A 26,083-nucleotide genomic window follows, 5' to 3' on the forward strand; every position below is an offset into this window, starting at 1 on the left:
TAATGAACTAGCCTGCTTTGTAGGATTTGAAAACAGAATCCAAAAACTACCAACTAAAGCCAAGTGTGGAGATGAAAGGAGAATACCAGAAAGGGCAGATGAGATCACAAAAAAGCCAAATTGCTTCCCCTCTTCAGGAAAACTGATGCTCAGACCACAGGCTCAGCAGATAAGTCAAGTGGCCAGGAAGGAGGAGCTCTCAGCTCTAAGGAACAAAATGAGAAGTAGAGCTTATGGGACATTTTCTTTTAGTACAGTTTTTATTTTATTACTATTATCAGGTAAGCAAAGAACATTAGTTTGTATTTACTTAGCGTTTTTTATTAAAACTTGTTACTCTATTTGAGCATCTGCTGAAATAAATATCCAGATGCTTTAAAGCAAACAAAAATATAATAATGGTGTATTCAAGATAGGATCTGTTGCATTGATAACTTGAATTAGATTTTTTTCAACTTCTATTTAAGATACTAGCAATATTTGTCCAAACAAAGACAAGAAGTAGGCTTCTACATAAAAAGGCAAAAGACAGTGTGTAGCCTTCAGAATCATCCCTAGATATCCATCTGAACTAATATGGTTTGACTGTTTACATACAGAATTGAACATGACCTGTTTTTCTATTATGAAAACACACACTAAAGCCAAATATGTGTGTGATGAAAAACCACATTTATCAGAATCACTTGTAATTCACTTGAATGCATGCAGACATACAGACCTCAAGTTTAAGGTGGAGCCGAGGTAGTCACATTTTAATAAGCTGCTGAGTGCTTTTGCATTTAAAAACATTCAAACAAGAGAATTTTCAGAGCCATTTTCTTTACTTTTATACAGTCACTGAAAAAAAATGAACTGGAAAAAATGCACAGAAAACATGGCAGAATCTTGTAGCAGTAAATATAAGAGGTACTAGAATAAAAACATCTAATGAGTACATTTGTTGAAGGAAACTTCCTTTTGCTAATAAAAAGCACAGGGCAAGTAATGTGTTGCCACAAAGAGTGGCTGGCTTCTGGAGAGACACACAGAGAGACGCGCCCAAGTGTAAATGCACACAATCTTCAGAAGTGGCTGACATTCTCAATTTCATTCTTGATACAATAGAGTATGGATGTTAACATTAAATACAATTCCACATGGAAAGAAGCGTAAGAGACATTTCCCCCCAAAATAACAGCAAAATACATCATCCATAAAGGGCACCTTATCCACACTGAAAGAGGAAAATTTGCAAACCAGGCTGTAAGCAACTTTCCCCTTCCAAGGAAAAATTCCATCTAGAGCAATCTGTGAGATTCAACAATGAACAATTAAAGAAAACAGCTTTGGCTCCAACAGAGGTACAGTTAAAACAAAAAGATACTGAAGTCCAGCCTCACAAAATGTGCTCACATCAATAAACATGTTAAGGATTTTGGCCTATTTTTTGGGGGGGGGTCCGGTCGTGGGGCCTGAACTCTGGGCCTGGGCACTGTCTCTCAGCTCTTCAGCTCAAGGCTAGCGCTCTACCACTTGAGCCACAGCGCCACTTCCGGCTTTTTTCTTTTTTGCTTATGTGGTGCTGAGAATTGAACCCAGGGCCTCATGCATGCAAGGCAAGCACTCTACCACTGAGCCACCTTCCCAGCCCCTGGCCTATTTCTTTGTTCTATTTGGTTATAGAATATCCATCTATTGACATAAAATCCACTAACAGAAATTCACACTTTTTTTAGTAAGATATATGACTCTTGAAAATAGGCAACTTTCATTACTTGGTTAAAAAATGAAATTCATACCCCCAAAAATATAGGCCCCATGGTTTCCCTCATTGCAATAATTACTATACATCTAGGATAATTTTATCAGATAGGGAGAAAAGTTCAAAAGCTATGTACACCTGACCATATAAGATGATGGTAAGTGAAATGAACCCCAAGATATGGACACAAGAGGTCTTTTTTGTTGTTGTTTTTAATGTACTATGTGATTTTTTTATTTCCTTCGTATGTTCTTCCCCCTATGGTATATCCCTGTTGTCACTGTACTTAACTGTGGTACCCTGCATCTTGTATATACACTTGTCTAACTCAGAGAGGGGAAAGGAAATAACAAAATGCTGAAACAAGGACACAGGATGACCCATTGCAACAAGGATACTCACAAGAGAGTATATTAGAAATGAACTTTACAACTTCAGGTCAGGGAAGGGGGAAGTGAGGGAGATAGGATAAAGAAGGGATAGTGGGAGAACAAGGGAAGGGGTAACAATGCCGGACAAGAAACGTACTCATTGCCTTACTCACGTAACTAACCCCTTTAGTACAGCATTTTTACAATAAAACAAAATTTTAAAAAGGAAATTTAGGAATATTTTCCCCCAATTTCTCCTGTTATATATAACTAAAAATCCTGGATTTTCAATGAAAAATGTATATTAAAAACTCCTTGAAGATGGGAAGAGGAAGGCAAGTCAGCTAGGAATGAGAACATCAAGACTTTCACAGCGGTGGATTTCTTAAGTTTTCTTTCTGCCTCAACCTTCACATGAAACCAGAAGTCAGCAGTACTTAGGGCAGAGATACAACAAAAGATCTGAAGAAACCATTTCCTCTGTTTAATCACTCAGCACACTGTAATCTCATAACTTTTTATTTAACATCTTCATTTCTTTCAAAATTAATAAGTTCTATATTAAAAATGTTTTAATGAAATTCATGTTTCAGTAGTGATCTTAAGTAGACTAACTGTAATGATACAGTGATAACACAACTTCCCTATTATTTTTGACTTTATATATCTACACTCTCTCCATTGCCTGGCATTAAGAAAACTATTTTAAGAAAATCATGGTCCAAAATGCAAATATAGTTTTTGCATGTGTCTGGAATCTTCTGTAGGGAACTTAATGATTGAATCATTAAATGATTCAAAGAAAATGTGTGAAATTTGTGAGAGTCTCTGATGTGTAAATGTGTGCATGTGTGTGTATGTGTGGGAGAGACAGGAGAGAGAGAAAGAGAAAGAGAGAGAGAGAGAGAGAGAGACAGAGACAGAGAGACAGAGAGAAATATTTTACTCCATGAATTTCACAGAGGATTCAAAATACTGATGTTGTTTCCTAGGGTTGCTGTGTATTTGGTTGTTAATAGATTTTTGCAGAGTATTTTGAAGCTAAGGTCTTTAACAAAACCTCAACCTACAGGTCTAACATTTGTGTATAAAAATCAATTTTACAAGTGCAAGATGATAAGCAGTGTGTCTGAAAAGCACCCAGGAGTTTTAGTTAACTACAACCTTAGCAGGAGCAAACAGAACAATGCAGCCATAAATAATGCCAATTCCACCTAGAGCTGAGAGTGCTGCATTCACATCAAAAGCAAGAGGGATGCTGGTGGTACACACTAGGGGATGAGATATTAAGTTCAGTTATGTAGGGAAACTCATGTTCCTCTGTTAAGAGGAATGAATGTTCAGCTCAGAAATCAAATTAAAGGAACCCAGGAAATTAGGTTGAGTTATCTGAAGGATATCTACCAAAAAGTTTCTTCTCCAGGGCTTCTGTCCTGGTCTGTTGACCATTATTGCCTACGTCTTTGACACAGGTGTGCACAGGGCAAGTGTTCAGCAATACTTGCTGAAATGAACAAATAGTGAAGGAAATCAGAGCATAAGGGACTGCAGTTGTTCTATGTGGTGCCAAAAGCACCAATGGATAAAAATTTCTAGAACATATGCTTCAGTGAATCTCTTTAAGAAGTCACTTTTTTACTGATAACATTCTCCAAGGATAGAGAAGGCTTGGAAAGAGAGATATCTCCTCCCCATTTTGGGAAAGCAAGTGGCACTAGTATTCCTGCAGAGAATGGATAGCCATCTGTCAAGGATGGTACAGCAGTGAAACAGCAAACACTATAAGGGTTTCATTTTCATCCTCTCTGCCATTTCTGTAGAGAAAGTCTGCTGACAAAAAACAGTCGAATTAAAGACACTTAACTTCTTGAGGATTAACGCAACAAAACATGGCACAGTGGATTGTAAATCCAGGTACATACGCCACGTGTGGTTTGAATCACAGCACATCTCACTTCTTTAGCCTACTCCATACTGCATTTGTCTGCTCTCTTCTGTACCATGCCCCCCCCCCCAACTTTGCCTGCTAGATTTTTCTTCCTTGTCATCTAAACATACTCTCCTACTCAATTTCTCTTTTTTTTTAATGGAAAATTTAATCTGTGTTCAACTTCCCCCGTATACACAAAAGTCAAGCTTTTGTATCCTTGTCCCTGAGACTTTCTATCAGAGATACAGTAACTCCATCGTGCTGAATCCACTGGGTGAATTCTCAGTGCTCATGTGAGTTGACCTCCCTTAAGGATGAATGCACTGTTCTTTATGTATTATCTAAGACATCACCCCATACAGCATCTCTCCTATCTCCTCCAGTCTCATGTTCTTATTCAATCTATGAATAAGAACTAGAATCCTTAAAGCCTTGATATCAAAACTGTTTCTTCGTTCCTTTGTTTCTCCTCAAATTAGCTCTTTAATGATTCCACTCTATGCCATGCTTTAGCTAAACTGTATATACCTGGTTCTATCTTCTCTGTAGCTTGGTCTTCTTCGATGAAACTGACTCACATGTCATTGTCCCCCTGATATCTCACATCTTCAATTCAACAGATTCAAATTGACCTCCTGGTCTTCTCTAACACAAAGAGAAACAACCTTACCAGTTCTCAAATAGGCAGCATAAGTTCAACCTTGAATTTTTTTTCACACATACATATAACCAATTCATCATATCCTGTCAGCTTTATCTTGAAGCATATATTGAAAACAAAGTGAGACCTCTATCTAACACCATACACAAAATAAAAAACAGATCAATAACTAATATGAAAGTGTTCTTTAGTTACAAAATTATTAGAATAAAACAGAGGCAAATCATAGCCTGAAGTTCTATGAAGGATTCTTAAAGCAATACCAAATCTAAAACCAACAACAGAAATATAGATTACAACTTTTGTGTATCAAAGGACATCATTAAAAAGGTACAAATGGCAGATGTTAATCCTCAAGATATATTTATGAATAAACAACATATATCAACATAACTTTTAAATAAAGTACAAAAGAATCCTCTATGGCCTAAATATTTATTTATATTGCCCTCAAAACTCATATGCTAAAATTCTAACCACCAATGTGATAAGACTCTTAGAAAGTGATTAAATGAATAGTACCCTATCTTAACATGAATGGTACTCTTTATAAAAGGCTCCAGACATATTCCTTACCACTTGTGCCAGCAAAAAGAAGATGGGCTTTGTGAGGAAAATGACCATTATCAGACACCAAATTTGCCCACACTTTTAGGTTCCCAGCCTCTCAAACTGTGAGAAAGCACCTTCCACTGTTGATAAGCCATCCAACCTGTAATATTTTGTCACAGTAGCCCAAACAGACCAAGATAACTAATCTACAGATTAACAGAAAACAATTATAAATCACATATCAGAAAAATGTATCCAGAATATATGAAATAGTCTTAGTACAGAAAAACAAAAGACAACTAAATAAAAATGAACAAAGAATTTCAATGACTCTCTCCCCAAAAGATATATGATATACATGAAAACACAGACATCAGTAGTCATTTAAGAAATGCAAAAATTTCACACACACACACACACACACACACACACACACACAAGTATGGTGACAATGGACGTGAATGTAAAATAGTAAGTGATGGCAAAGCTGTGCATGAAATGTAGCCCTGTACTTGCTAGGTAGAATAGAAAAATGGCTCTTTGGCTTCTATAGCATATAATCTGGTAAGTCCTCCAAAAGTAAAACACAGCTTTACTACAAAACCTCTCAATTCTACTCCTGGGTCTATACCCAAAACAATGTGAAAATAGGTACTCATAAGAAGTACATATACTGTACTATCCACTATAGCACAGAGATGAAAATGTACTTAAATGTACATCAACAATAAATAAAAGTTTGGCATATGCATATACACACATATATGTGTATGTATGCACTTAACTGAATATTATTAATCCCCAAAAAGATGAGGTACTGACACAAATTAGATCACATTAAGGGAAAGGAGCCAGACCCAAATCTTGTGAAGCAAGAAGGTGGATAGGGAGCAAGTGTTTAGTGGTTCCAGGGCTTTTCTTTGATAATAAGGGATGTGCCTGGAACTGGATAGAAGTACAGTTATACAGCACTTTGAAAATAATAAGTGTGTGTATACTGTTCGATTTAAAGTAGTTAATTTTATATTTTATAAATTTCACTTACCTAATTTTTAAAATTCGAAACTCAATTCTTTCCTCTTACCTCACTGCTGATGTGACACATCTCCACTTTCTCCCACCTAGGTCCTTACCAGCCTTCTTCCTGATCTTTTCCTCTAACCTCTTTAGTCTTTTCTCAACAGCCAGGCAGACCCTGCTTTTAAAGTCAGATCATGTCCTTCCTCTGCTGAAAGCCCTTCAATAGTTCTTTACCTCCTCATAGTCAAAGCCAAAGTCCTTAGAATGGCCTACAATGCACCACACAAAGTAGCCCATTACTGCTCTGACCTTATCTGCCCTCCTCCCCTCTTTTTCTCCACTCTAGTTCTGAGCTTACTGCTACGCATTCAACACTGTAGACATAATCCTTCCTCAGGGCCCTTGCACTTGCTGTTTGATCTATTTGCGATGCCCACACCCCAATATATCTACAGCCCTTGAACAACACCAACACCGGTTTTTACTCAATTGTTATCTATGAAGTGAGCCTCCCTTGACCTCCCTAATGAAACTTCAGAAGCAACTATTCTCCCCTCTCCCTTCTCTGCTTTGATTTTCCTCATACTATCTAACACATAATGTATTGAACTTATGCATGGTGTTTACTTTCTTGCCCATGCTAGATGCTGACCACACAGATTAAGATGGCAGAGAGAATAAGGCCAGATTTCAAATATCTATTTGTCTCCTTGCTGGTGCTTGTAAGGATATAAGTGTAGAACCTTGAGAGGCTTTAACACATATCTTCTGGGTATAAGGTGACAAAAAAACAAACCTTCACTATCCCAAATTACTGGAGTCTGGTAATCTCTGACAAAAGACCATAAGAAGAATGGGACAATCAGACTTGCTGATGTCAGTTATAGCACAGAGTTGACACAAAATGCCTCCTAAAAGCCTAAAAAATGTCCAAGTATTAAAGTCTACACACAATTACAATAAAAGTAAGGATGAAAGTTCTTGATTCTTTTCTTGAGCTTATTATACAGTTAAAAAAAGAAAGGGGCAAAAAGTACAATAGTGGTACGCACTGGACATTGATGAAAGTGAACTATACAACTTGTGGGTAGAAACAGGAGGGAAGAACTGAAAGAGACTGAAAGAACAGAAGACACCATACGAAAACAAAGGTGCTTAATACCTGACTCATGTAATTGTAATCCTTCTGTACCTCACCTCTATACTAACAGTAAAGTAAATTCAATTTAAAAAAAAATTACCAGGAGCCTTTGGCTCATGTGTTCAATAACAGTTACTCAGTAAACTGAGTGAGACTTGGCGGTCACAATTCGAAGGCAGCTGGAGCAGAAGAATACCTTACAATCTTTTCTTTTTTGGGGGGCAAGGGGTTGGTCGTGGTTGGTTGTGTGGCTTGAACTCTGGGCCTGAGCACTGTCTCTCAGCTCTTCAGCTCAAGGAGAGCACTCTACCACTTGAGCCACAGTGCCACTCTCCTGTTTTCTGGTGGTTAACTGGAGATAAGTCTCATAGACTTTCCTGCCTGGGCTGGCTCTAAACCGTGATCCTCAAATCTCAGCCTCTTGAGTAGCTAAGATTACAGGCCACCGGCACTCTCCAGGTATGCTTTACACTCTTAATCTCAAAAATATCCAGCAGAAAGCTGAGCTGGGGACATTGTTCAAGGAATAGAGAGAACTACTTAGTAAGCAAGCCAAGTTTGTGTGAAGGCCTGAGTTCAAACTCTGGTACTGGGGAACAAAACTAAATAACAACAACAACAACAAATCCAATCACCTATCACATATGAAAGAGTACCCATGAGAATGTTCCTGGCTGAATTTCATTTGTTCCTCTTTAATTTCACACCAAGATCCAACAACTCAATCACTGTGCTGATACTATTTTCCATATTCAACGGAAAAATCAATGAATGTCTAAAGCCTGCCTGATTTTACAAATTCATCTCTCAAATATTTTAAAGTATTTATACACCAGTACTAACAACAAAAATTTACCATTAAAAAGAAATACCAAAAGCCTCAGTTTCATAGCAGATTACAGAAATGGGTCTCTTTTATAGTTGAGTAATATATGTCATACAAAGGTACATAATCCTATTGTTAAAATTAGTACAGCTGTAAAATACATTCTACTAGACCAATAAGAACACTCCAAGATTGTAGCTCACATATAAAGCAGACAAGCCCAATGAGTAAGCAAACTAATCTAAATCAAATTTCATCTAGTTGAAAATAATCATCATGTGCTGCCCGGAGGTGGTGAATATGAATGGATTACTGAAAATATTCATGGTAATTGCTGGTTGCTATTTATGCTGACCAGATCTGGAGGAATTTACTTAGTGAAATGTCTAAGCATTCAGACAACCAAGGAAAAACACTCAAGAATATAACTCATGACTTCCACAGGAAAAGCAGACCAAAAGCAAAGTCATAGTGTGGTTGTGATTTCAGAATCTCAGGTACACTGTTGGCAAAAGAACGGAAGCTTATGATTGTGGTTATTTCATTCTCAAGTAATGTGCTACCACAAAAGTATTTTTCCCTTTTGAGTGGAGTATAAGTATAATATTACAGACTAAATATCTTCCAAAGACCTATATTTTAATGCTTATGACAATATGCACAAAATGATGAGTGAAAATATTTAAAATATAGTTATAACTAGAAGAGGTGTTTTATTTTTAGTCTAATAGTCTCAAAACATGTCTAGCAGTGCTAACACCATAGTCCTAACTTGGCGGGGCGGGAGGGAGGGGGGCTGGGAAAACAACAACTCTAAAAATAAAGTTGCCACAATACATCTGAGACTTAAGACTAGCTCCATTCAACCTTCATTCTTCTCTCTCTCTGAATATGTTTGTCTGTATGTCCAGTGTGTGTGTGTGTGTGTGTGTGTGTGTGTGTGTGTGTGTGTGTGTGTGTGTGAGAGAGAGAGAGAGAGAGAGAGAGAGAGAGAGAGAGAGAGAAGAGAGAGAGAGATCCAGATCTGTATCACCAGAGCTAGATTAATTATTTGGAAGCCTGAGTTCTAATTCCAGGGCTGCATCTAACAGTCCAAAGAGCTATATAATCATGGGAAAAAGCCTATAATCTCTCTGAGCTCTAATTTGCTTGTCTGTAAAATGAAGGGCTTAGCAATAAATGCTTTGAAAACAGAATAGAAAAATGCAAGGTAAAAATGATGACCTAAACACAACAGAATCAATCCTTACTTATAAGACAAACACATACATTCTGTAACATAACAAAAGAAATATTTTTCAAAGACAGCTAGCAACAAAAACTAGAAAACATTATAAAATTACTTATAAGTACCCTGAAAAGAACATATTCTTACTCTTGTAAAGAAGGGTCCTATAAAATTAATTTTTAAAAAAATTAAATGCTTAAGACAGTTATCCAACACTGTATCCCTTTTGACCTAGTAATTCTACTTTCAAAAACAAATTCCCAAAGAAAATGTCCCTTAAGAAAAATAAAATTTCTCTAAAAAGAATCTCCATAGCAGCGCTATATATAAGAGAGAAAAATTGGAAACAACCTGTATGTTCAAAAATAGAGACACAGTTAAGCAAAGTCTGGTTTGGCTAACAAAATAGAACATGGGTCTATTTAGCCATTTAAAAAAATGCTAGAGTATCTTCAACAAGTTGAAGTGTTCACATGATAAAGCATGAGAAGTAAGATGGATCGTAAAATATAGTTGCCTTTTTATGATTTCACAAAAGTATGATTAAAAGAAACAGAAGATAATCTAGAAGGAGATGAATGGTTCTTTAGGTATGCTATGTTATTTATACAAAATCCATGACAACCAAAAATTAACAGGAGGATAGAAGAAGACTGGCTACTCCTGAATGAATGGCTAGTGTGCATACTTCATAATTTTTTATCCATAGCCTTTCTATCATGAGTATTATCACCTTAGATCTTCAAGCTTAGTACTGTCAAGCACATTCAAAGCGATGTTTAGTCAACTGTTTGAAAACTGATTAGCATTCATACTCCTGCATGTATCAAAAATGAAACTTTAGTACATGGTTTAACATGCCGGCTATATCTCATGAAACCACACTATATATATTAGCAAGACATTGTCCTCTTCTCCCTCTATGTCATCCATGGGGAATTAAAAGAAATGGCAAGCGTGAGGAGTTATGATTTACATTTTAAAAAACAGTTCAGCAAAGCACAATCTAAAATGATTGTCCAAGAATACTAAAATTGATCCTTAAAAAATACAAGGCAAACCCATATATGCCACAATATTTAAAAAGGAATGTTTTCAGCAGAGCATAGAGAAAACAAGAAAAAATTATGAAATTAAATAGTAATGACTCTAAGGTCAAGCTTAGATGGCAGAATAAACCATAAAGCAAAGGCCTCAAGGATTGTGATGTACCTCTTCTGTGCAATTACTTTTTCCTTAAACCCTATAGGCCACTGAGCCATGGCAAAAGTAATCAGTCTTCTTGCCTATTCCATGGATCCAAATGAATATAGGACACAAAGGTCATAAAAATTAATTATGGCAAGCTATTTGTCTTTTATGTATAGAGATGACCATACTACTAAAATCTCCAAAATCCATAAAGCATATAATTATTTTGAGGGACAAATTCTCTGTAAGAAATATTAACTTGTGAGAACACTCTTGGAAAGAAGGATGATGATACAAAAGCACGAGAAATTTTCTTCCTTTCAAAACTTTTTTTTCTACTAATCAGTATTTTCTTTAAGATTGAAGTTGCTTTATTTTTTTCTCTGTGTAGTTCTATAATTTTCAATTCTACAATGATCAAACTTATTTAATAAAGGTAAACCTCATAATAATTGTACATCTTTTACATAGATCCATCTACATACTTGGGATTCATACACAAATAAAAATTATATGTTAACCAATATTTTTAAGTAGTATGCTATAAGCTGTCACATGCTGGTGTTTTTTAATATCCTTTGAGAAGAAAAAAAGTAAAAAGTAATAATATCACGAGTGGAAAATTCTGTAAGATTATGTATCATACACTTTGTTCTCAGTGGTAGTTATACACTTTTTTTTTTCTTTTGGTGGTCGTGGGGCTTGAACTCTGGGTGGTCTGGGTGCTGTCCTCAGCTCTTCAGCTCAAAACAAGCACTCTACCACTTGACCCACTTCCGGTTTTCTGGTGGTTAATTGGAAATAAGAGTCTCATGGACTTTCCTGCCCGGGCTTGCTTTGAACCATGATCCTAAGATATTAGCCTCCTGAGTAGCTAGGATTACAGTCATGAGCGGCCGGCACCCAGACTCAAAAACGTATTTTTAATCTTTCACATTTGCAACTTTTACAAAGATCCTAAGTGTCTAGATTAGACTAAAAAGATGCTGGTGAAAAACTATTCCCAACTTATGCTGTCAGCAGTATTATCAGATGAATAGAAAACAAGCTATTATTTTCAAAACCATTCAACATGCCCAAGTAATTAATCTTAAATCAATGGCTTCTAGTGACAGGCCATGTGCTTATTTGTAATCAACAAATTGTGAGCCTTGAGGGAAAGCCAGTACTCATTTAAAAATAAATCATAAAAAATGCATTTTACAAAAATGCAACAAATTCCACTGACATTTTTATCTGCCTCAATTATTTCGTAGAATTAAATCACTTTACATATTCAAATAATATCTCCATGCTATAATATACTCCATGCTATATTTTAGGATGCTACTTAATAATTCACAGATGTAAAGAAAATAAAACCATGCAGAACTTCAAGATTCACACTGAGCTAAGTAAAACTGACATTATGATTTGAATTAAACCACCATGTCAACCATTCTGCTCTAGAGATAGTAGCAATTCAGGCCCCCATTAAAATACCATGTAATGAGGCAGTGAGTAAAGGACAGCTTTAAGAAAATCTTAAAAATCAGCTCTTAGAAAGACTAGGTGTAAGGGCATCATAATATAAATAGAAAAATAAAATGAAATGTAAGATGTGCCAAAGAACTTTAATAGCTAAGAAGCTATTTACATTTCAAAGTCTTCTATGATATTCTAAAGAATTGTACCAGGAATATTTGCCGGTGCTATGGAGATACTTCAATTAAGGCTATGGTAGTAGAGCTCTGTGTAAATTAATTAGTTGAGGTTATAAAGATTTTCTAAATGCAGCTCTCAAAAATAGCCTCAGAGATATGCAAGATTTGTGGGAAAATATAGTTTAAACATAACTTATTAATCAATTCTTCCTGCTTTCACATTTCAATGACATTTGGCATAATGATAAATAAGCACATGAAAATAGCACTAACCAAAATTTTATTTGCTATCAATTGGAGCTAGAGGAAGGTGGTTTCAGAATGGCTTTTCATGCCCAGGTTATTTTCATATTTTATCTAAACTTGTTGGCATGAGTTTTCAAAAACTGTAATGAGCTTGATCCATATTTGCATGGAAAATGAGCCTTTGAGATTTACATATACTACAACTAAGTTAGCTATCTAATAATTTCCACAAGGAATATCATAACAAAATTATAGATTTCATGCTACAGAACTGAAACACTACTTTTTCAATTTGTTTGCTATAATTTAAATATTCAACTTTGATATTAACCTTTCATTAACTGGGAATGCTAAGGAGATGTTTATGATAATTTAAAAAACTAGTAGAATCAGATAAATGAAAAATAATTCTTCTAAGTAAAATGTATGCAAAAATATAGTAAAAATACAGTGGTATGAAAGACCTACTACAAACTTAAAAAGAGATCTGAAATTTTCAAAAGACCAGAAGCCTTTCAATAATGTATGTGAGCGATATATGAGCTCTTCTGCAATCCTAAAATAAAGCCCCTACAGTCTCATTACAGAGATTGTGAAAAACTTCTTTATACAATAGAGATGATCTACAGTTTTTTTAAATTACTAGTTTATTTCAAAAACACCAATAATGTATGCACAAATATATCTTAAAAGATGGTACCATTGAGAAGGGGCTGTCCTTCATGAACATCCTTCGATAAGACTGCACTGTAAACATCTTCAGGAAATCCAGTCTTGCATAATGCGATCTCACCAGAAGCCTCTATAGAAGCCTGAAACACAGAAAAAAAAAATGTGTGCAATGATTGCTGCCTCCTTCAACTGAGAAACATTCTACTTGGCATGGGGCCTCCTTTTTTTCAACTATCTTATACAAACAACTCCTTTGTCTCTGACGGGTTACAATCAGAATGAAGAGGGCAAAGGGTTAATCTTTTGATAATTGGAGTAGAAGAAACAAATCCCACTTGTCTAGTCCAGTAAAATCTAAATAATACACATTCCAGGTCCTTCTAAGGGTTGACCATTTCCATTAAAATGGCCATTGTGACTGGAAAAGGACCAAGTAGGCATGGGGTTGAGGGAGAGCCAAATAGCGTTCACATTCCACACATCACTGCTAGTAACAAGATACCCCAAGAAAAAATTTACATACTTGAGTATATAGATCTTTATATTCTTACCTAATTCTCCATTGTTTGTTTCAATATGCCCTGTTCATTAAAAAACAAAATTATAATGTATTTACTACAAGATATATAATAATCTATGCCCAAAAATTAAAAAAAAATTTTCCTTGGTGTGAAGAGCAGGGATATCCTAAAAAATAGTAAACTAAGGTCAATTATGTTTTCCTTTCAAAAATCAAGTTGGAAAGTAGCTAAAGATCTCTTCCCATCTTCCTCTCTATCAACACATTCAGTGAATCACTCATGTGCTTATATATTAGTCATACCAAGTGCTGTTGGAATAACTCTCCAACTGAGTTTCACTACTTCTGGTAGCACTTCCACTTATTCTAAGAAGTTATACCCTGTACTGTTGGAGATAAAACCCAAGTAGAAGAGTACATGGAGGCCATCCAAAAGCCACAGGGATAGCACTAGGCATACTTCATAATGTTTCAGAGATTCAAACACCAAGGAAAGAAGACAGGGAAACCCTAGCAACAGGCAGAACTCTGAGCCAGGTGTCTGGATGAAGCCATACCATCTACCTTCATAACTAAAATAATGCCTGGATTATGTGAGAAAATTGTGCAACATAGACGCATCCAATAGTGACACTGCTCAAGTATGAAAAAAATAAAGAAGAGAACAAATCTAAACTGTATTAAATATGTTCTGAACAAGAGTGGGAGACTAGTTCAGACCCATCAAATTCGTGAACAGTTTTAAGTCTGTTGTGTGCAAGATGAGACTGTGTAAAATCACAACTACAGAGGGATAGACCCCCTTTCACAGATGTTAGTGGAAGCTGGTCCAGTCATCTAGTAGTGTGACTTGGCAAATGCAATGAAGAAGAATGTGCATAAACCCTAAGTTGTAAACTCCTAGAAAAGCTAGGAGGTCTAGTAGAGGTAAGCAGGAATGTCCCCTAAAAGCATGGTTGTAGCAACTTGGTGACTAGAGGAGGACCATGGACCAGATGGGCATGAATGTCTATCACCAATGTCCAGCAAAAGGAAAATGGACCAATGCATTTTTATGTAGCCAAAATAAAAAAGGAACAAATGCCAGTATTAAAACTGAAGAAACAGAACTACATTTATTCACAAGGCTGCATCTCAAAAACAAAACTAAACAAAAAACAAAGGAGTCAATTTAAGTGTTATGTAAGACTGAAAGAGCAATTAAATTATTAATCAACCTAGGGATGACTATTACTATGAGTAAGTTCAAAAATCTATTTGTGTGATATTTCAAACTCAACTAGAAGGCAAAACCCAAAGCAGTGTATATTTTGCCATAAAAACAGAAAGTATGAATAACAATTCTGTTCGTGTAAAATGTAAACACAAAAGATAGCATAATGTAATGGACATATACACATGTAAGAAGAATATAAAAAAGTATAAGTTAGCGATACAGTAATCCCAAAGGAGAGAGCAGTAAGACAGGCATCAGAAATAAACACAGAAGTTGCTGTAAATTTTTATGTCATAATTCATCTCTTTCAGAAACAATCTGATAGCTGAGCATCAGTAGCTCACATTTGTAATTCTAGTTACTCATGAGGCTGAGATCTAAGAATTGTGGTTCCAGTCAGCAAGGAAAGTATCCTGAAGACTTTTACATTCATTGAGCCAACAAAAGGCCAGAAGTGAACGTGACTCAAATGTACAGATTGCCAGCCTTGACAAGTGTGAGGCACTAAGATCAAGACACAATACTGGCACAAAGACACACACACACACACACACACACACACACATATTGTAAGACAAGATAAAATATGAAGATCTGCGTGAGCAGGTGGGTCCAAATTATATCATTCCCTAGGACATATATGCTGTATATATTTCATAATAAAAAGGTAAAATGTTAAGAAACAACTAAAAATTTTGCAAGTGAGGCTTCTAATATGTCGTTTGAGACACCAAGAAGTACTAAAACACCAGACTCCTACCTATAAATGGCAGGCACTTTTATCAACTTGGAAGAGTGGCCAATCAGTAAGAAAAATATTTTGATTCTTTCTACCCAAAAGAAATAAAGGAAACTTCCTACTTGGCCACACTACAAGGGATCAATGCGTCAAAAACTTGTAAGCCCCTAAGATGTTTGAGGTCTGCTTCTTCACCTCTAGCTCAGGTCTCTAACCAGGGAAAAGAATGAAATGGTTAGCCAGATAGGTAGGTCAAGGCAGAGCTGTGCAGGGCAGAGAGCCAGTGGGAGGAGCACAGAAAAGATGAGTATCATTTAATCTGGCATTAGGGCTAAAACGAGATGCAATGCACTCAGAGATTAATGAAGTCTAAAGACTAGAGAGAAAAATGAAAGATTATCTTCAACCATAAGATCTCCCTGGACTAAGGTAGATGAAACCAGCAGTAATAGTCCCTCAGTCCAAATCTACAGAAATCTACAGAAATGAATTTTCAAGGCCACTTGAAGGGCATCAGGGATAAGGTGGCTGTGCCATTCTGATCTTCAATTTTCCCCTTATTTCAAAGAAAGGACCTTCTGTCCTCAATATATTTGTGCTCCTGTTCCTCAAATGCCCCCTACCCGTCTAAGGAGGCTGGGACAAATACCAAAACAATGTAAAGAACATTCCCAACAACTCCTCACTACTTATAATAAATATCTGCGGGGACTCTGTATTGTTTGGAGATTTTTTTTTCTCAGTTTGTCTCTGCTTATTTTTTTTCAACAAAGTGCTTTATGAGTACAGAGCATCTTGATCAATGTTAACCTTTCAACATTGTCACTCATCCCTCACAATCTACCCCTTCCCTCAATTTTCTCACTTTCATAGGATATACTTTGAATTTTGACCGCACTGACCCCCACCTTCTTTCTCTTCATTTGTCTATCCCTCTCCTCTTGACCCCATCCTACCCTTTGTAAGAACACATTTCCTGGTGTTTATATCAAGTTTCTCAGTTGAAGATTTCTTTTAAATTATTTCCTAAGAAAAAACAGATCTACAAATACCATACTGTTATTAATCTAGAGGCTCCATGAAATTATTAAAAATATTTTTCTACTAATTGATTAATTCTCCCTCTAGATGACTTTCAGTCCAAGGTAACAAATTGACATGGTCAATCAATTTAAAAAAATAAAAAAAAAAACACTTGAATGAATACAAATCTCCAACTAGAGACATAGCAGGCTTACTTTATGCTAAGTAGCACACTAGTAAATGTGTATTTACTAGCATGGTGGGACCAGGGCTGGTACTAGATTTGCAGCTGGAAGGGATTACAGAGCTAGTGGCAAGAGCTACTCAGAGAAGCTGAATCTACTCTTGAACCTTTCGAAAATGGCTCACAGAAAGTTCTTTAGTGTAACCAATACTGAAGCTTCAACATTACACAAGTTAGGAGTGATTCTGACTCCAAGGTACACCAGGAAATGTCTGAATATACTTTTGGCTGTCAAGGAGGTGTATGGCATCTAGTAGGTAGAGGCCAGGCAGGTTGTTAAATATTATCTTGCAGAGAACAGGTCCATCACAAAATAATATCACACCCAAAATAGCACTAGACACCAAGTTAATCCTATTAAATGGCAATCTGATTTTTTCTTTTGGGTCAGTCATGGGCTTGAACTCAGAGCCTGGGTACTGGCTCTATGCTTTTTGTTCAAGACTAACATTCTACTACTTTGAGCCACAGCTCCACTTCTCATTTTCGAGTGGTTAACTGGAGATAAGAGTCTCACAGGATTTTTCTGCCCAAGCTGGCTTTCAACCATGATCCTCAGATCAGCCTCCCGAGTAGCTAGGATTACAGGCACAAACTACTGGTACCTGGTTTAATCAGATTTTTCGATTTACTGTTCTATGATTACATCAGTGGGAAGCTCACTATAAGCTCATTCATTTAGTCTACTCTTTTCCAGAAAGCCAAGACAGCCCTTGTAGTAGGCTATCTCCATATTAACCTACTATTCTGCCCAGACCCTTGATGAAGTGTTGGATGGTAGAGGGGAGAGAATGGCTCCCTTCTCAAATTTGCTATGCATAAGGAGAAGTTTATGAATAACATGCACTTTCCTATATCTGGATAAAGCAGGCTCATCAAAATTTTCCCTATTAGGGCCTGACAGTAAATGTTGTAGGCCATGGGATCTCTGCTGAAGATACTCAGCATTAGAACTGAAATGCAGCAGAAGACTTGCAAATGAATGAGCATGGACAGATTTATTGTAATAAACCCTAATTTATGAAAACCAGGATTTGAATTTCATTTTGTCTACTGTCAAAAATACTTCTGATTTTGTTTTCATAAAAACATTGGCACATTTGTAAAAATATGGAAAAGAACTGTTGACCATACAAAAACAAGCATCAAGACTACCATGTGCAGATCACTGGAATTGTAAAAGTTTTAGACAACACTGCTATCTCACTGAATTCTAGCAGGACTATTGACGATTGGGACAAAAATATCAGCAAAATACCCAAAACCTCACATCCAGAGTAGAGACAGGATTCTAACTCTGTAGTCTTTCCAGTTACAACAAACAAAATTCTTTCAAGAAACAAAACACTGAACATCAATTTGCCACCTAAAACAGAGAATAAGGCACTATCTTTGACTTCACAAACTCCAGGACTCGTGTAGAAGTAGAAATACAATGGGAACCCTGGAAAATAGAACCGAGGGCATAGCCAAGCATAATCACCAAGAAGGTTGGGGGTGGTAGGGAAGCCATCCCAGGATCACTGCTTGAGCAAAATGAGGCAGCAAGAAACAGCAATGCTTGGGGAATTACAATGAGTTCAGTGTCACTGCAGTCCAAGAAGCAAGGCAGGAAGTCTAAAGTTGAGACGGGAGAGTTAGAAAGGGTTAGATTATAGATGGTTGAGGGTTATTCTACTGGCTGGGAGTAGGGACAGATAGGCAGGGGGGCGGGGAGGGAAGTGGGGGTTCTCAGAAAGCACAACAGATTGTGTTTGATAAAGGGGGTGGCTGACAAATGACAGCAGGGTGAGACAAGTTAGCATATAGACTTGAATGTGTGCTGCACAGGGACTGTAGGAATGAAGAAGGGGCAGATTTTATCAATATGCAGACAATTAAAATCGATAGGGCTTAGTGGCAGCAGAGACTCTCAGTGGGAGGAAGGGAGGAAATGATGTCCTCCCCCTGTTTACAGCTGAGCGACTCTGAACATGGGTGCCACCAACAAGAAGAGATAATCGCAAAATTATAATGCCAGGAACAAAGTGCTAAAGAAGCAGAAAGAATGGGATGATAAATCTGCCTGGGGACGTCAAAGAAGACTCCATGGCTGAAGTGACATTTAGGTCTTGACTTTAAAAATGATTAAAATTTTTCCAGAAGAAAGAAGAGGAAGTAGAAAAGAGCAACCTAGGGAAAAGGTACAGTGGAACAAAGCCTCTACTGATTTATCTTGAGCTTGTAGCCCACCACAGCACCCTTCATCTATTTAACCACATGGCCATTTTCTAGTATTTCTGCTGCTGATTTTGGGTTACTAGGAACAGTAATTTATGTTTAGCTCTCCCAAATTAGATCTCAATAAATGATTCCAGGTGATTTTAGACATTCCTCCAGCCTTATACATCAAGAAAGTATACTAAGAGAGCCCATTTGTCTTTATAAAGATCAAACTCAGATGCTAAAGACAGGGAATGCCACACACCCATACATGGTCCTTCCTACTGACACAGGGCTGTGAGCCAAGCAACATGGACTTCAAGTATGCCAGAATGCCTCACTTCGAATGCCAGCCCACCACTACTGTCCGTGAGAGCTCAGAAAAGTCATAGTTCCCTCATCTGTGAAGTGAGAGCAATAAAGCTAGCACTCTCTTATAAAAGCAGGTGTGAGGATTAAACCAGTTAATATGTATAAGGCACTCATGAGAGTGTCTGGCACATGGTCATTCACTCTCTCAGCTATGAGTCATAGTGGATTAACATTATTTTCATCATGAATCTGACTCATGGTATGTCTGTCATACAGCCAGGTAGTTCCCAAGCTTGTTGCAGCATTTGTTAAAACTATAAATTCACTGGGGGCTAATATCTAGGCTGTAATCCTAGCTACTCAGGAGGTTGTGGTCTAAGAGTTACGGTTTGGATTCAGGCAGGCAGTAAAGTTCTTGACATTCTTATCTCAAAATAACTATGAAAAAGTTGCTAAGTGGCCTTAAGGCTTAAGTGGAAAAAATGTGAGCCTTAAAAAGTTAAGTGACAGTATCTAGGTCCTGAATTCAAGCCCCACTACCAGCACAAAATAAAAATAAAATAGAATTCAAATTCTTGGATCCCAAAGGTCTCCCTTATAGAACCTCAAGAAATATGTTTGGATAAATTTGGGCACTTAACACATGCCTGTCAGCAGTTAGCTTTCTGAACTCTAGACACTACAATCTACACTTTAGCCCTAGTCTTCGTATCTAAAAACTTTAGCAAATAAGAAACAATCGTGATCCTTTCTAAACACTGTATTGTTTATTCATTAGAAAATGGCATCTTCTTGATTTTGTCATTTGGCTTTTAATAGGGAAATCATCACATTGCCCATTCTTTATATATTCTCTTTTGCACCACTGCTCAAAAGTGACAAGCAGTCAAGAAGTTTGTCTATCAGGGTGAGACTCATGCTGGTCAGAGGATCTGAATTCATTTGGTGCCTCTCTGTACTCTTACACAATCAGCTCACCTATCTTGAGTTTCAATTTCCTCTTACAAGTATTTACTCTACTCTTCCCAGGCTGAAGATCAACCTCCTTGTTTAAAAAGCAGCCCTGTAACAGGAGTTGAGGAGTTCTGCTTGCCTGTCAGTATTAGTCTCTCTATTTGGGTTCTGAACTCCTGGTGTCATGGCTTTTTGTTCTTGTTTAAATTTTTCCACAGTCTCAATATTCTAAGATTTAAAGCCTGGAATCCACTATTTTTTTAGGTTTCCATTATCATTATTCTTTTTAATACTTTTGCTTGGTCTTGGGATCCACTTTCCAATTTCCTCCGAGAGTCACTCCTAAATGCAAGTTCTTAAATATTCCATGTGGATTTACAATGAACAGACACTCCACATCCCTGGTCTCACTTTATTATCAATATAGTTTATTTATAAAAATTGACTGAAAGTTTCTCATCTGAAATTCTCACACACTTAGGAAATTCATTGTCCTTATTTTTTTTCTAGGACGACTGCAGAACTAAAGCCTAAACCACATTAGTTTATCACAGACCTCTTAATCAACTACTTGTCTCTCCATAAACATTCATCTCTTCCTTTTTCCCTATCCGATATCCTATGGCTATAATCTAATCACAATTGATTGTTGTGAAGTTGATAATCAACTGCAGCTAACAAAATTGGAAAAAGAAAAGAAAAAAACACCTCTAAGTTATTTGCTCCTCTTCTCTTTGTGAGGGAAAAAGAACAACAACAACAACAGACAGATATGTGTGTAAGACTGAGGAATCTTACAGCAAATCTGTTTGGGTTTAAACCCAGCTCCAGTGCCTGCCCCTCACTACTAGTCTGACCCTTACTAGCAAGAGAACCTCATCTCTACCCCTGCCTCTATCTCTGCAATGTTAGCAATAATAAATATTAAAAGTTAAGCCTTAAGGTGATTGCAGGCAAGAAGAAAAGAGGGCTGAAAAATAATTGTTGATTCACCATATGGGATAATCATTCACACTGCTGCTGTGGTGGTTGTATTCTCCTTTGTGAAAAATAACATTTCACTCACAAACATGGACAAAAGTATGTACAAGTGTAATTCCTTTCATAATATATGCTTTTGCAGGCTGAGAGGTGACTGTGGTAATTCTTTTATTATCTGGTTACATCTTCCAAATACTCTGAGCAAATATAAACAACTAATGAAGGCACCATTAAAGTGGTTAGTTAGGTGCTTCATAATAGAATTATGGAATGGTCCAATCTCAGTTCTACACGTTTGGTTTTCTTCTTTTTATTTCTTAATCCAATTTATTGCAGTACAAATGCACTTACCAAATTCTTTACATTTCACAGGACTTCCTCCATGAAGTTGGTTATGTTAAGAAGATTATTCAAGAGCTCCTGACATTTCTTAATATTTTCTCTATGTCACTAATGTCATTAATGACACTTAGAATTTCATGTCCCTAGAAGCATGTTTAAAATGTACAGCTTAACCCTGGACATCTTTCTTCTTTGTCATGTCTGGAGGGAGAGCTCAGAATTTTGCAGGGGCTCTTGGACTCTTTCTTTACCTTCATGTTGGACTCTAGACCAGCTTAAGTTCAAAAATATTTGCCCAAGGCCACAGCTTTGATCTTCTTGAGATGTCCTACTTTGTTCCACGCGTATTCTTAGAATATATTACTTGTATATCTCTAGCACCACTTATATTTTTTGAATTATTGTTTCTTTGAATCAAGGAAGGACAACTGGAATAATCACATAACAGCCTGGATACTGACACAGGAACCCAACAAGCCACAGAAATTGAACTTAAAGGCACAAGACAGCACCACATAAAGCAGCTTATTTGTAATGGAAAAAAAGTCTTGAGTCCAACATGCAAAATGTGGTTTAGAATGTCATCTTCCCAAGAGTTAAGCCTATTGAAGTTTGGGACAATACAAAAAGTCCATTAAGTGTCATCCAGGTAGATCTGTGTAACCACAGATCCCCTCTGTCCATGTGAGTATTAGGGGCACCATAGGATTCTGAGTCTCAAAAGTCTGACATGAGCTAACATTAAGTGTATTGCATGGTTAATGGAATGGGTAGTAACAATGCTATAGATTTAGTCTGCTTCACTAAAAGTTTAACACAACCATTAGATAGTGGCACAGTCAGCTGTGCAATTAAACTGCCATTAAGACTTCTAGAAGTGCCTAGGGCAATTCCAGAAGAGATGGTCAATCCCAGCTTAGATTGATTCTGCGTTGCAAACTCATTATACTCACCAGAGACTGCAACATGCCTGTATGTAATAATCAAAATGTCAAATAGTACTTGGCATTAGCCTGCATTTATAATCAACTTGGGAATTCATTCAACTGAATACATAGAATATCAATGACTACCAATATCTACTGAGTACTGACTGTGTGCCAGGAAGTGTGCTACAATAGTTTCCATGCAAAGTACCTAAAATAAAGCCCCATACATAACACCCTGAGAAGTAGGTACTTTTTTAGTGTCTTTTGGGGGGGGGGAGGGGGGAAGCAAACTGAGAGGAAACTCCCCCAAGCTGATTAGCCAATCAAGGTAAGGATGGTTGTCAAACAGTGCCAATGAGCTTTGGGGATCACCTTTAACCATTCCCGAATGACTCTAGAAAGCCACGGGCAGGCAGCCATGTGTAACGACACATAATACATAACTGGCTAAAGGGCTAAAAAATGTTTTATATAAATTCAAACTACTAGAAAAAAATCTGCATGCTCTCATGATTTTTTCCCAAAACACGAAGCTCATATGATATGTGATATATAATAAAACAATTCCAATGCTTCTGTTCATTACTGGGGGTGGGGGGAGTGTCAGGGGAGACACCTGGGCCAAATCCTGTTGAAATCCCTTGTTTTCTAAGCCACCCAAATCAAAGCTCTCCCTTTCCATATCCAAAATCTCCTAAAAATACACAAGGAAACTTACAGTAAGTACTAATCATGACTTGGATATTAATTTTCAGTTGTGATACTGATGAGGAAATAATTACAGTCTGTAATACACTCTTTGTACGTATTCTGGAGTTCTTTGTATTCATGTACAATTAGGCCTAATTCATATAACCTTGAGTATGGTTTCACTTTGGAAAAATGGTTACAGATGGTTACAGTCTACATAACTCTGAGTGAATCTGAATAGCTGGCCACTGTGTTAATTTACCTAATTCTAAGTCCATGATAAGATAAACACAACCCAATAATAACAATATTCTTGGGAAAAATACCATTCATGCACAAAATGTGGTGCAGGGAAAAAGAGGGCACTGTCAGTAATTTTAGAGTTCAAAACCATTCCTTAACTTGCTCCAGAAACAGAAATCTGTCCAGAGCAGTTTGAACAGATAAGGAAGGAAATGAGTATCAATTCATGCTGAGAGGCTACCCTGCTAAGATAATAGAAGACTTTGAGTTTCAACTCAAAGGCCCAGGACTAGCATCTACCTACTGTGTGGATGGTATGAGGGACTTAAATGGGACATCATGTTTTTTTGTTGTTGTTTTGTTTTTTGCTTTTTTTGTTTTTTTGTTTTTTTTGGGTCCAGTCATGGGGCCTGAACTCTGGGCCTGGGCACTGTCCCTCAGCTCTTCAGCTCAAGGCTAGGGCCTGGGCGCTGTCCCTCAGCTCTTCAGCTCAAGGCTAGCGCTCTACCACTTGAGCCACAGCGCCACTTCCGGCTTTTTTCTTTTTGCTTATGTGGTGCTGAGGAATCGAACCCAGGGCATCTGGCATGCAAGGCAAGTGCTCTACCACTGAGCCACCTTCCCAGCCCTTAAATGGGACATCATGTAAAAAAAAAAAAAATACCATCTTTTCTTCCTGATGCTTGAAACTCTGCTAACTGTAGCATTCCCTCCCTGCCTACTCTTCCCACCAACCATGCCCTGAGTACTAACTGTGAGAAAGCAGTTCTTATCACAAGGTACTTATAGACTGGCTGAAGAGCTGGGAATTGTTTCATATGAATTCTGAGCAAGTGAAACATCCATCTACTCCCATAATTGATTATGCTAAAATATGATGTTCACGTGTTATGTGACATAACATAGGCTATATGGTAATAAAAATCATTTCACAATGTTTCTCTTTATTATGGCTGGCAACTCCTCTAAGAGTCTCCAAGATTCTTTTGGGAGAAGTGCAAAAGCCAAACTACGTTCATAATATCATAACATCCCTTGCATTTTTTCCCTTCCCATTTTTTTCAAAAGAGTAAAGTGGATTTTTCCAGAGGCAGTGTGACATATGATACCTCTATGCAGTAAATGCAGAAGTGAATAAGAAAAACCCGCTGTCTTGTCACTAAGCCAGACAGCAAAGACACTGCAAAAACACAGAAGCATAATGCTACTCCTGCCACTGATTTTTTTCTGTTTTGGAAAAATGTAGTCTTTTTTTTTCCCATAAAATAGTATCTATGAACATGCCCTGAGCTTACTATTTTAAAAGAATTAGTCAATACTGTTCGCTCTTGTTAATTTCTCTATGGTGAACACTGACATACTACACATATTATAGAAACTCATTAGAGTACTTCCATGTAAAGAATGTAAAAGAATTACAGAGACTAAAAAGCTTGTGAACTGTTGGTCTAGAGACGAGAGAAGGATGGACTGAATTTGCCAGAAGGCTGCATTTGAAAGAACAATTTGAGCATCTGGTGCCCAACCTGTCTGTTTCCCCTCTCACCTGGGAGTCACTAGCCTTCAGAAAACAAGTGTGATTACCTCATTTTCCATGCTGGGAGTTTACAGAGTCCCTGCAGCCTTGGGGGAGGGCCATGTTTGGAATTCTGTGATTTGGTAATTCTGGTTTAGAGAAGGGGATGTGCTCTTAAGTCTTGCACTTATCAGACCCCATGTGACGCTTTTCTGTCTTATCTTCTGACTCTTCAGAGAGTCTGAAGTTGGACAAAAAGGAGAAGTCCTATTCATTGGGTTTCTTCAAAGACTTTAGCACTCATTGAACCATCTAAGGATCTCAGGAAATTAAAAAATAAAAATAAAGTAAAAAGAGTCCACTGGTTGGGGAACAAGTGCTTATGAAGGCCTCAGGTTTCAGGTAGAAGGAAGTGGTGTGTTACTCAGACCCTGTATATTTTTTAAGTTAGTGGATTGCAGTCTTTACTGTGCATTGGCTGGTTTTTATGGATGGTAGGTGACTTTAACTTCAATAGGCTTTAATTAATAAACCACATGGTGTTTTGATCTTGACATGTGACCAGGGCATAGCATGGCCTACTCTCCAGGGAAGTTGTTGTTCGAGACGTAGGTCTTAGAACAAAAATAATCTTAGAAAAGGCAGGATTCACAGTAACCTTCATCATGGCACACACTTTCAGTCTTAGCACAGAGGTTAGTTAACTCAAGACTTCTGGTGGGCCCCAGCCTCCACAAGCAGAAGTAGCTGAGCTACAGAAAAATGGGATTATTTAATATCTACTGCCTAAAGACTAGTGAACAGTACAATATTTGCTATTTTTAAATGACAATGAGCTCAAAAGCCTTAGCAAGGATCTCATTTAAATTATTCATGACAAGCAGAATGCTGCAAAGGATTGGCAGCTTCAGCCTCAAATTCCACTTTCCATTCAGGGCTGAGAAGGA

The 26,083-nt window shown here is 37.2% G+C and overlaps 1 protein-coding gene across 1 annotated transcript in view; it reads right to left on the reverse strand.

Annotated features, from left to right (window-relative positions):
* Positions 1 to 26,083, reverse strand: part of Cdh2 (cadherin 2) — a 224,834-nt gene that overhangs the window by 182,452 nt on the left and 16,299 nt on the right. Inside the window, exon 2 of the mRNA XM_042675163.1 lies at positions 13,254 to 13,365. Coding sequence (XP_042531097.1) covers positions 13,254 to 13,365 — 112 coding nt within the window. The remainder of the gene's footprint in view (positions 1 to 13,253; positions 13,366 to 26,083) is intronic.

This window comes from Dipodomys spectabilis, unplaced genomic scaffold, assembly GCF_019054845.1.
Source record: "Dipodomys spectabilis isolate Male_0828 unplaced genomic scaffold, ASM1905484v1 ptg000024l, whole genome shotgun sequence".
Classification (NCBI taxonomy): domain Eukaryota; kingdom Metazoa; phylum Chordata; class Mammalia; order Rodentia; family Heteromyidae; genus Dipodomys; species Dipodomys spectabilis.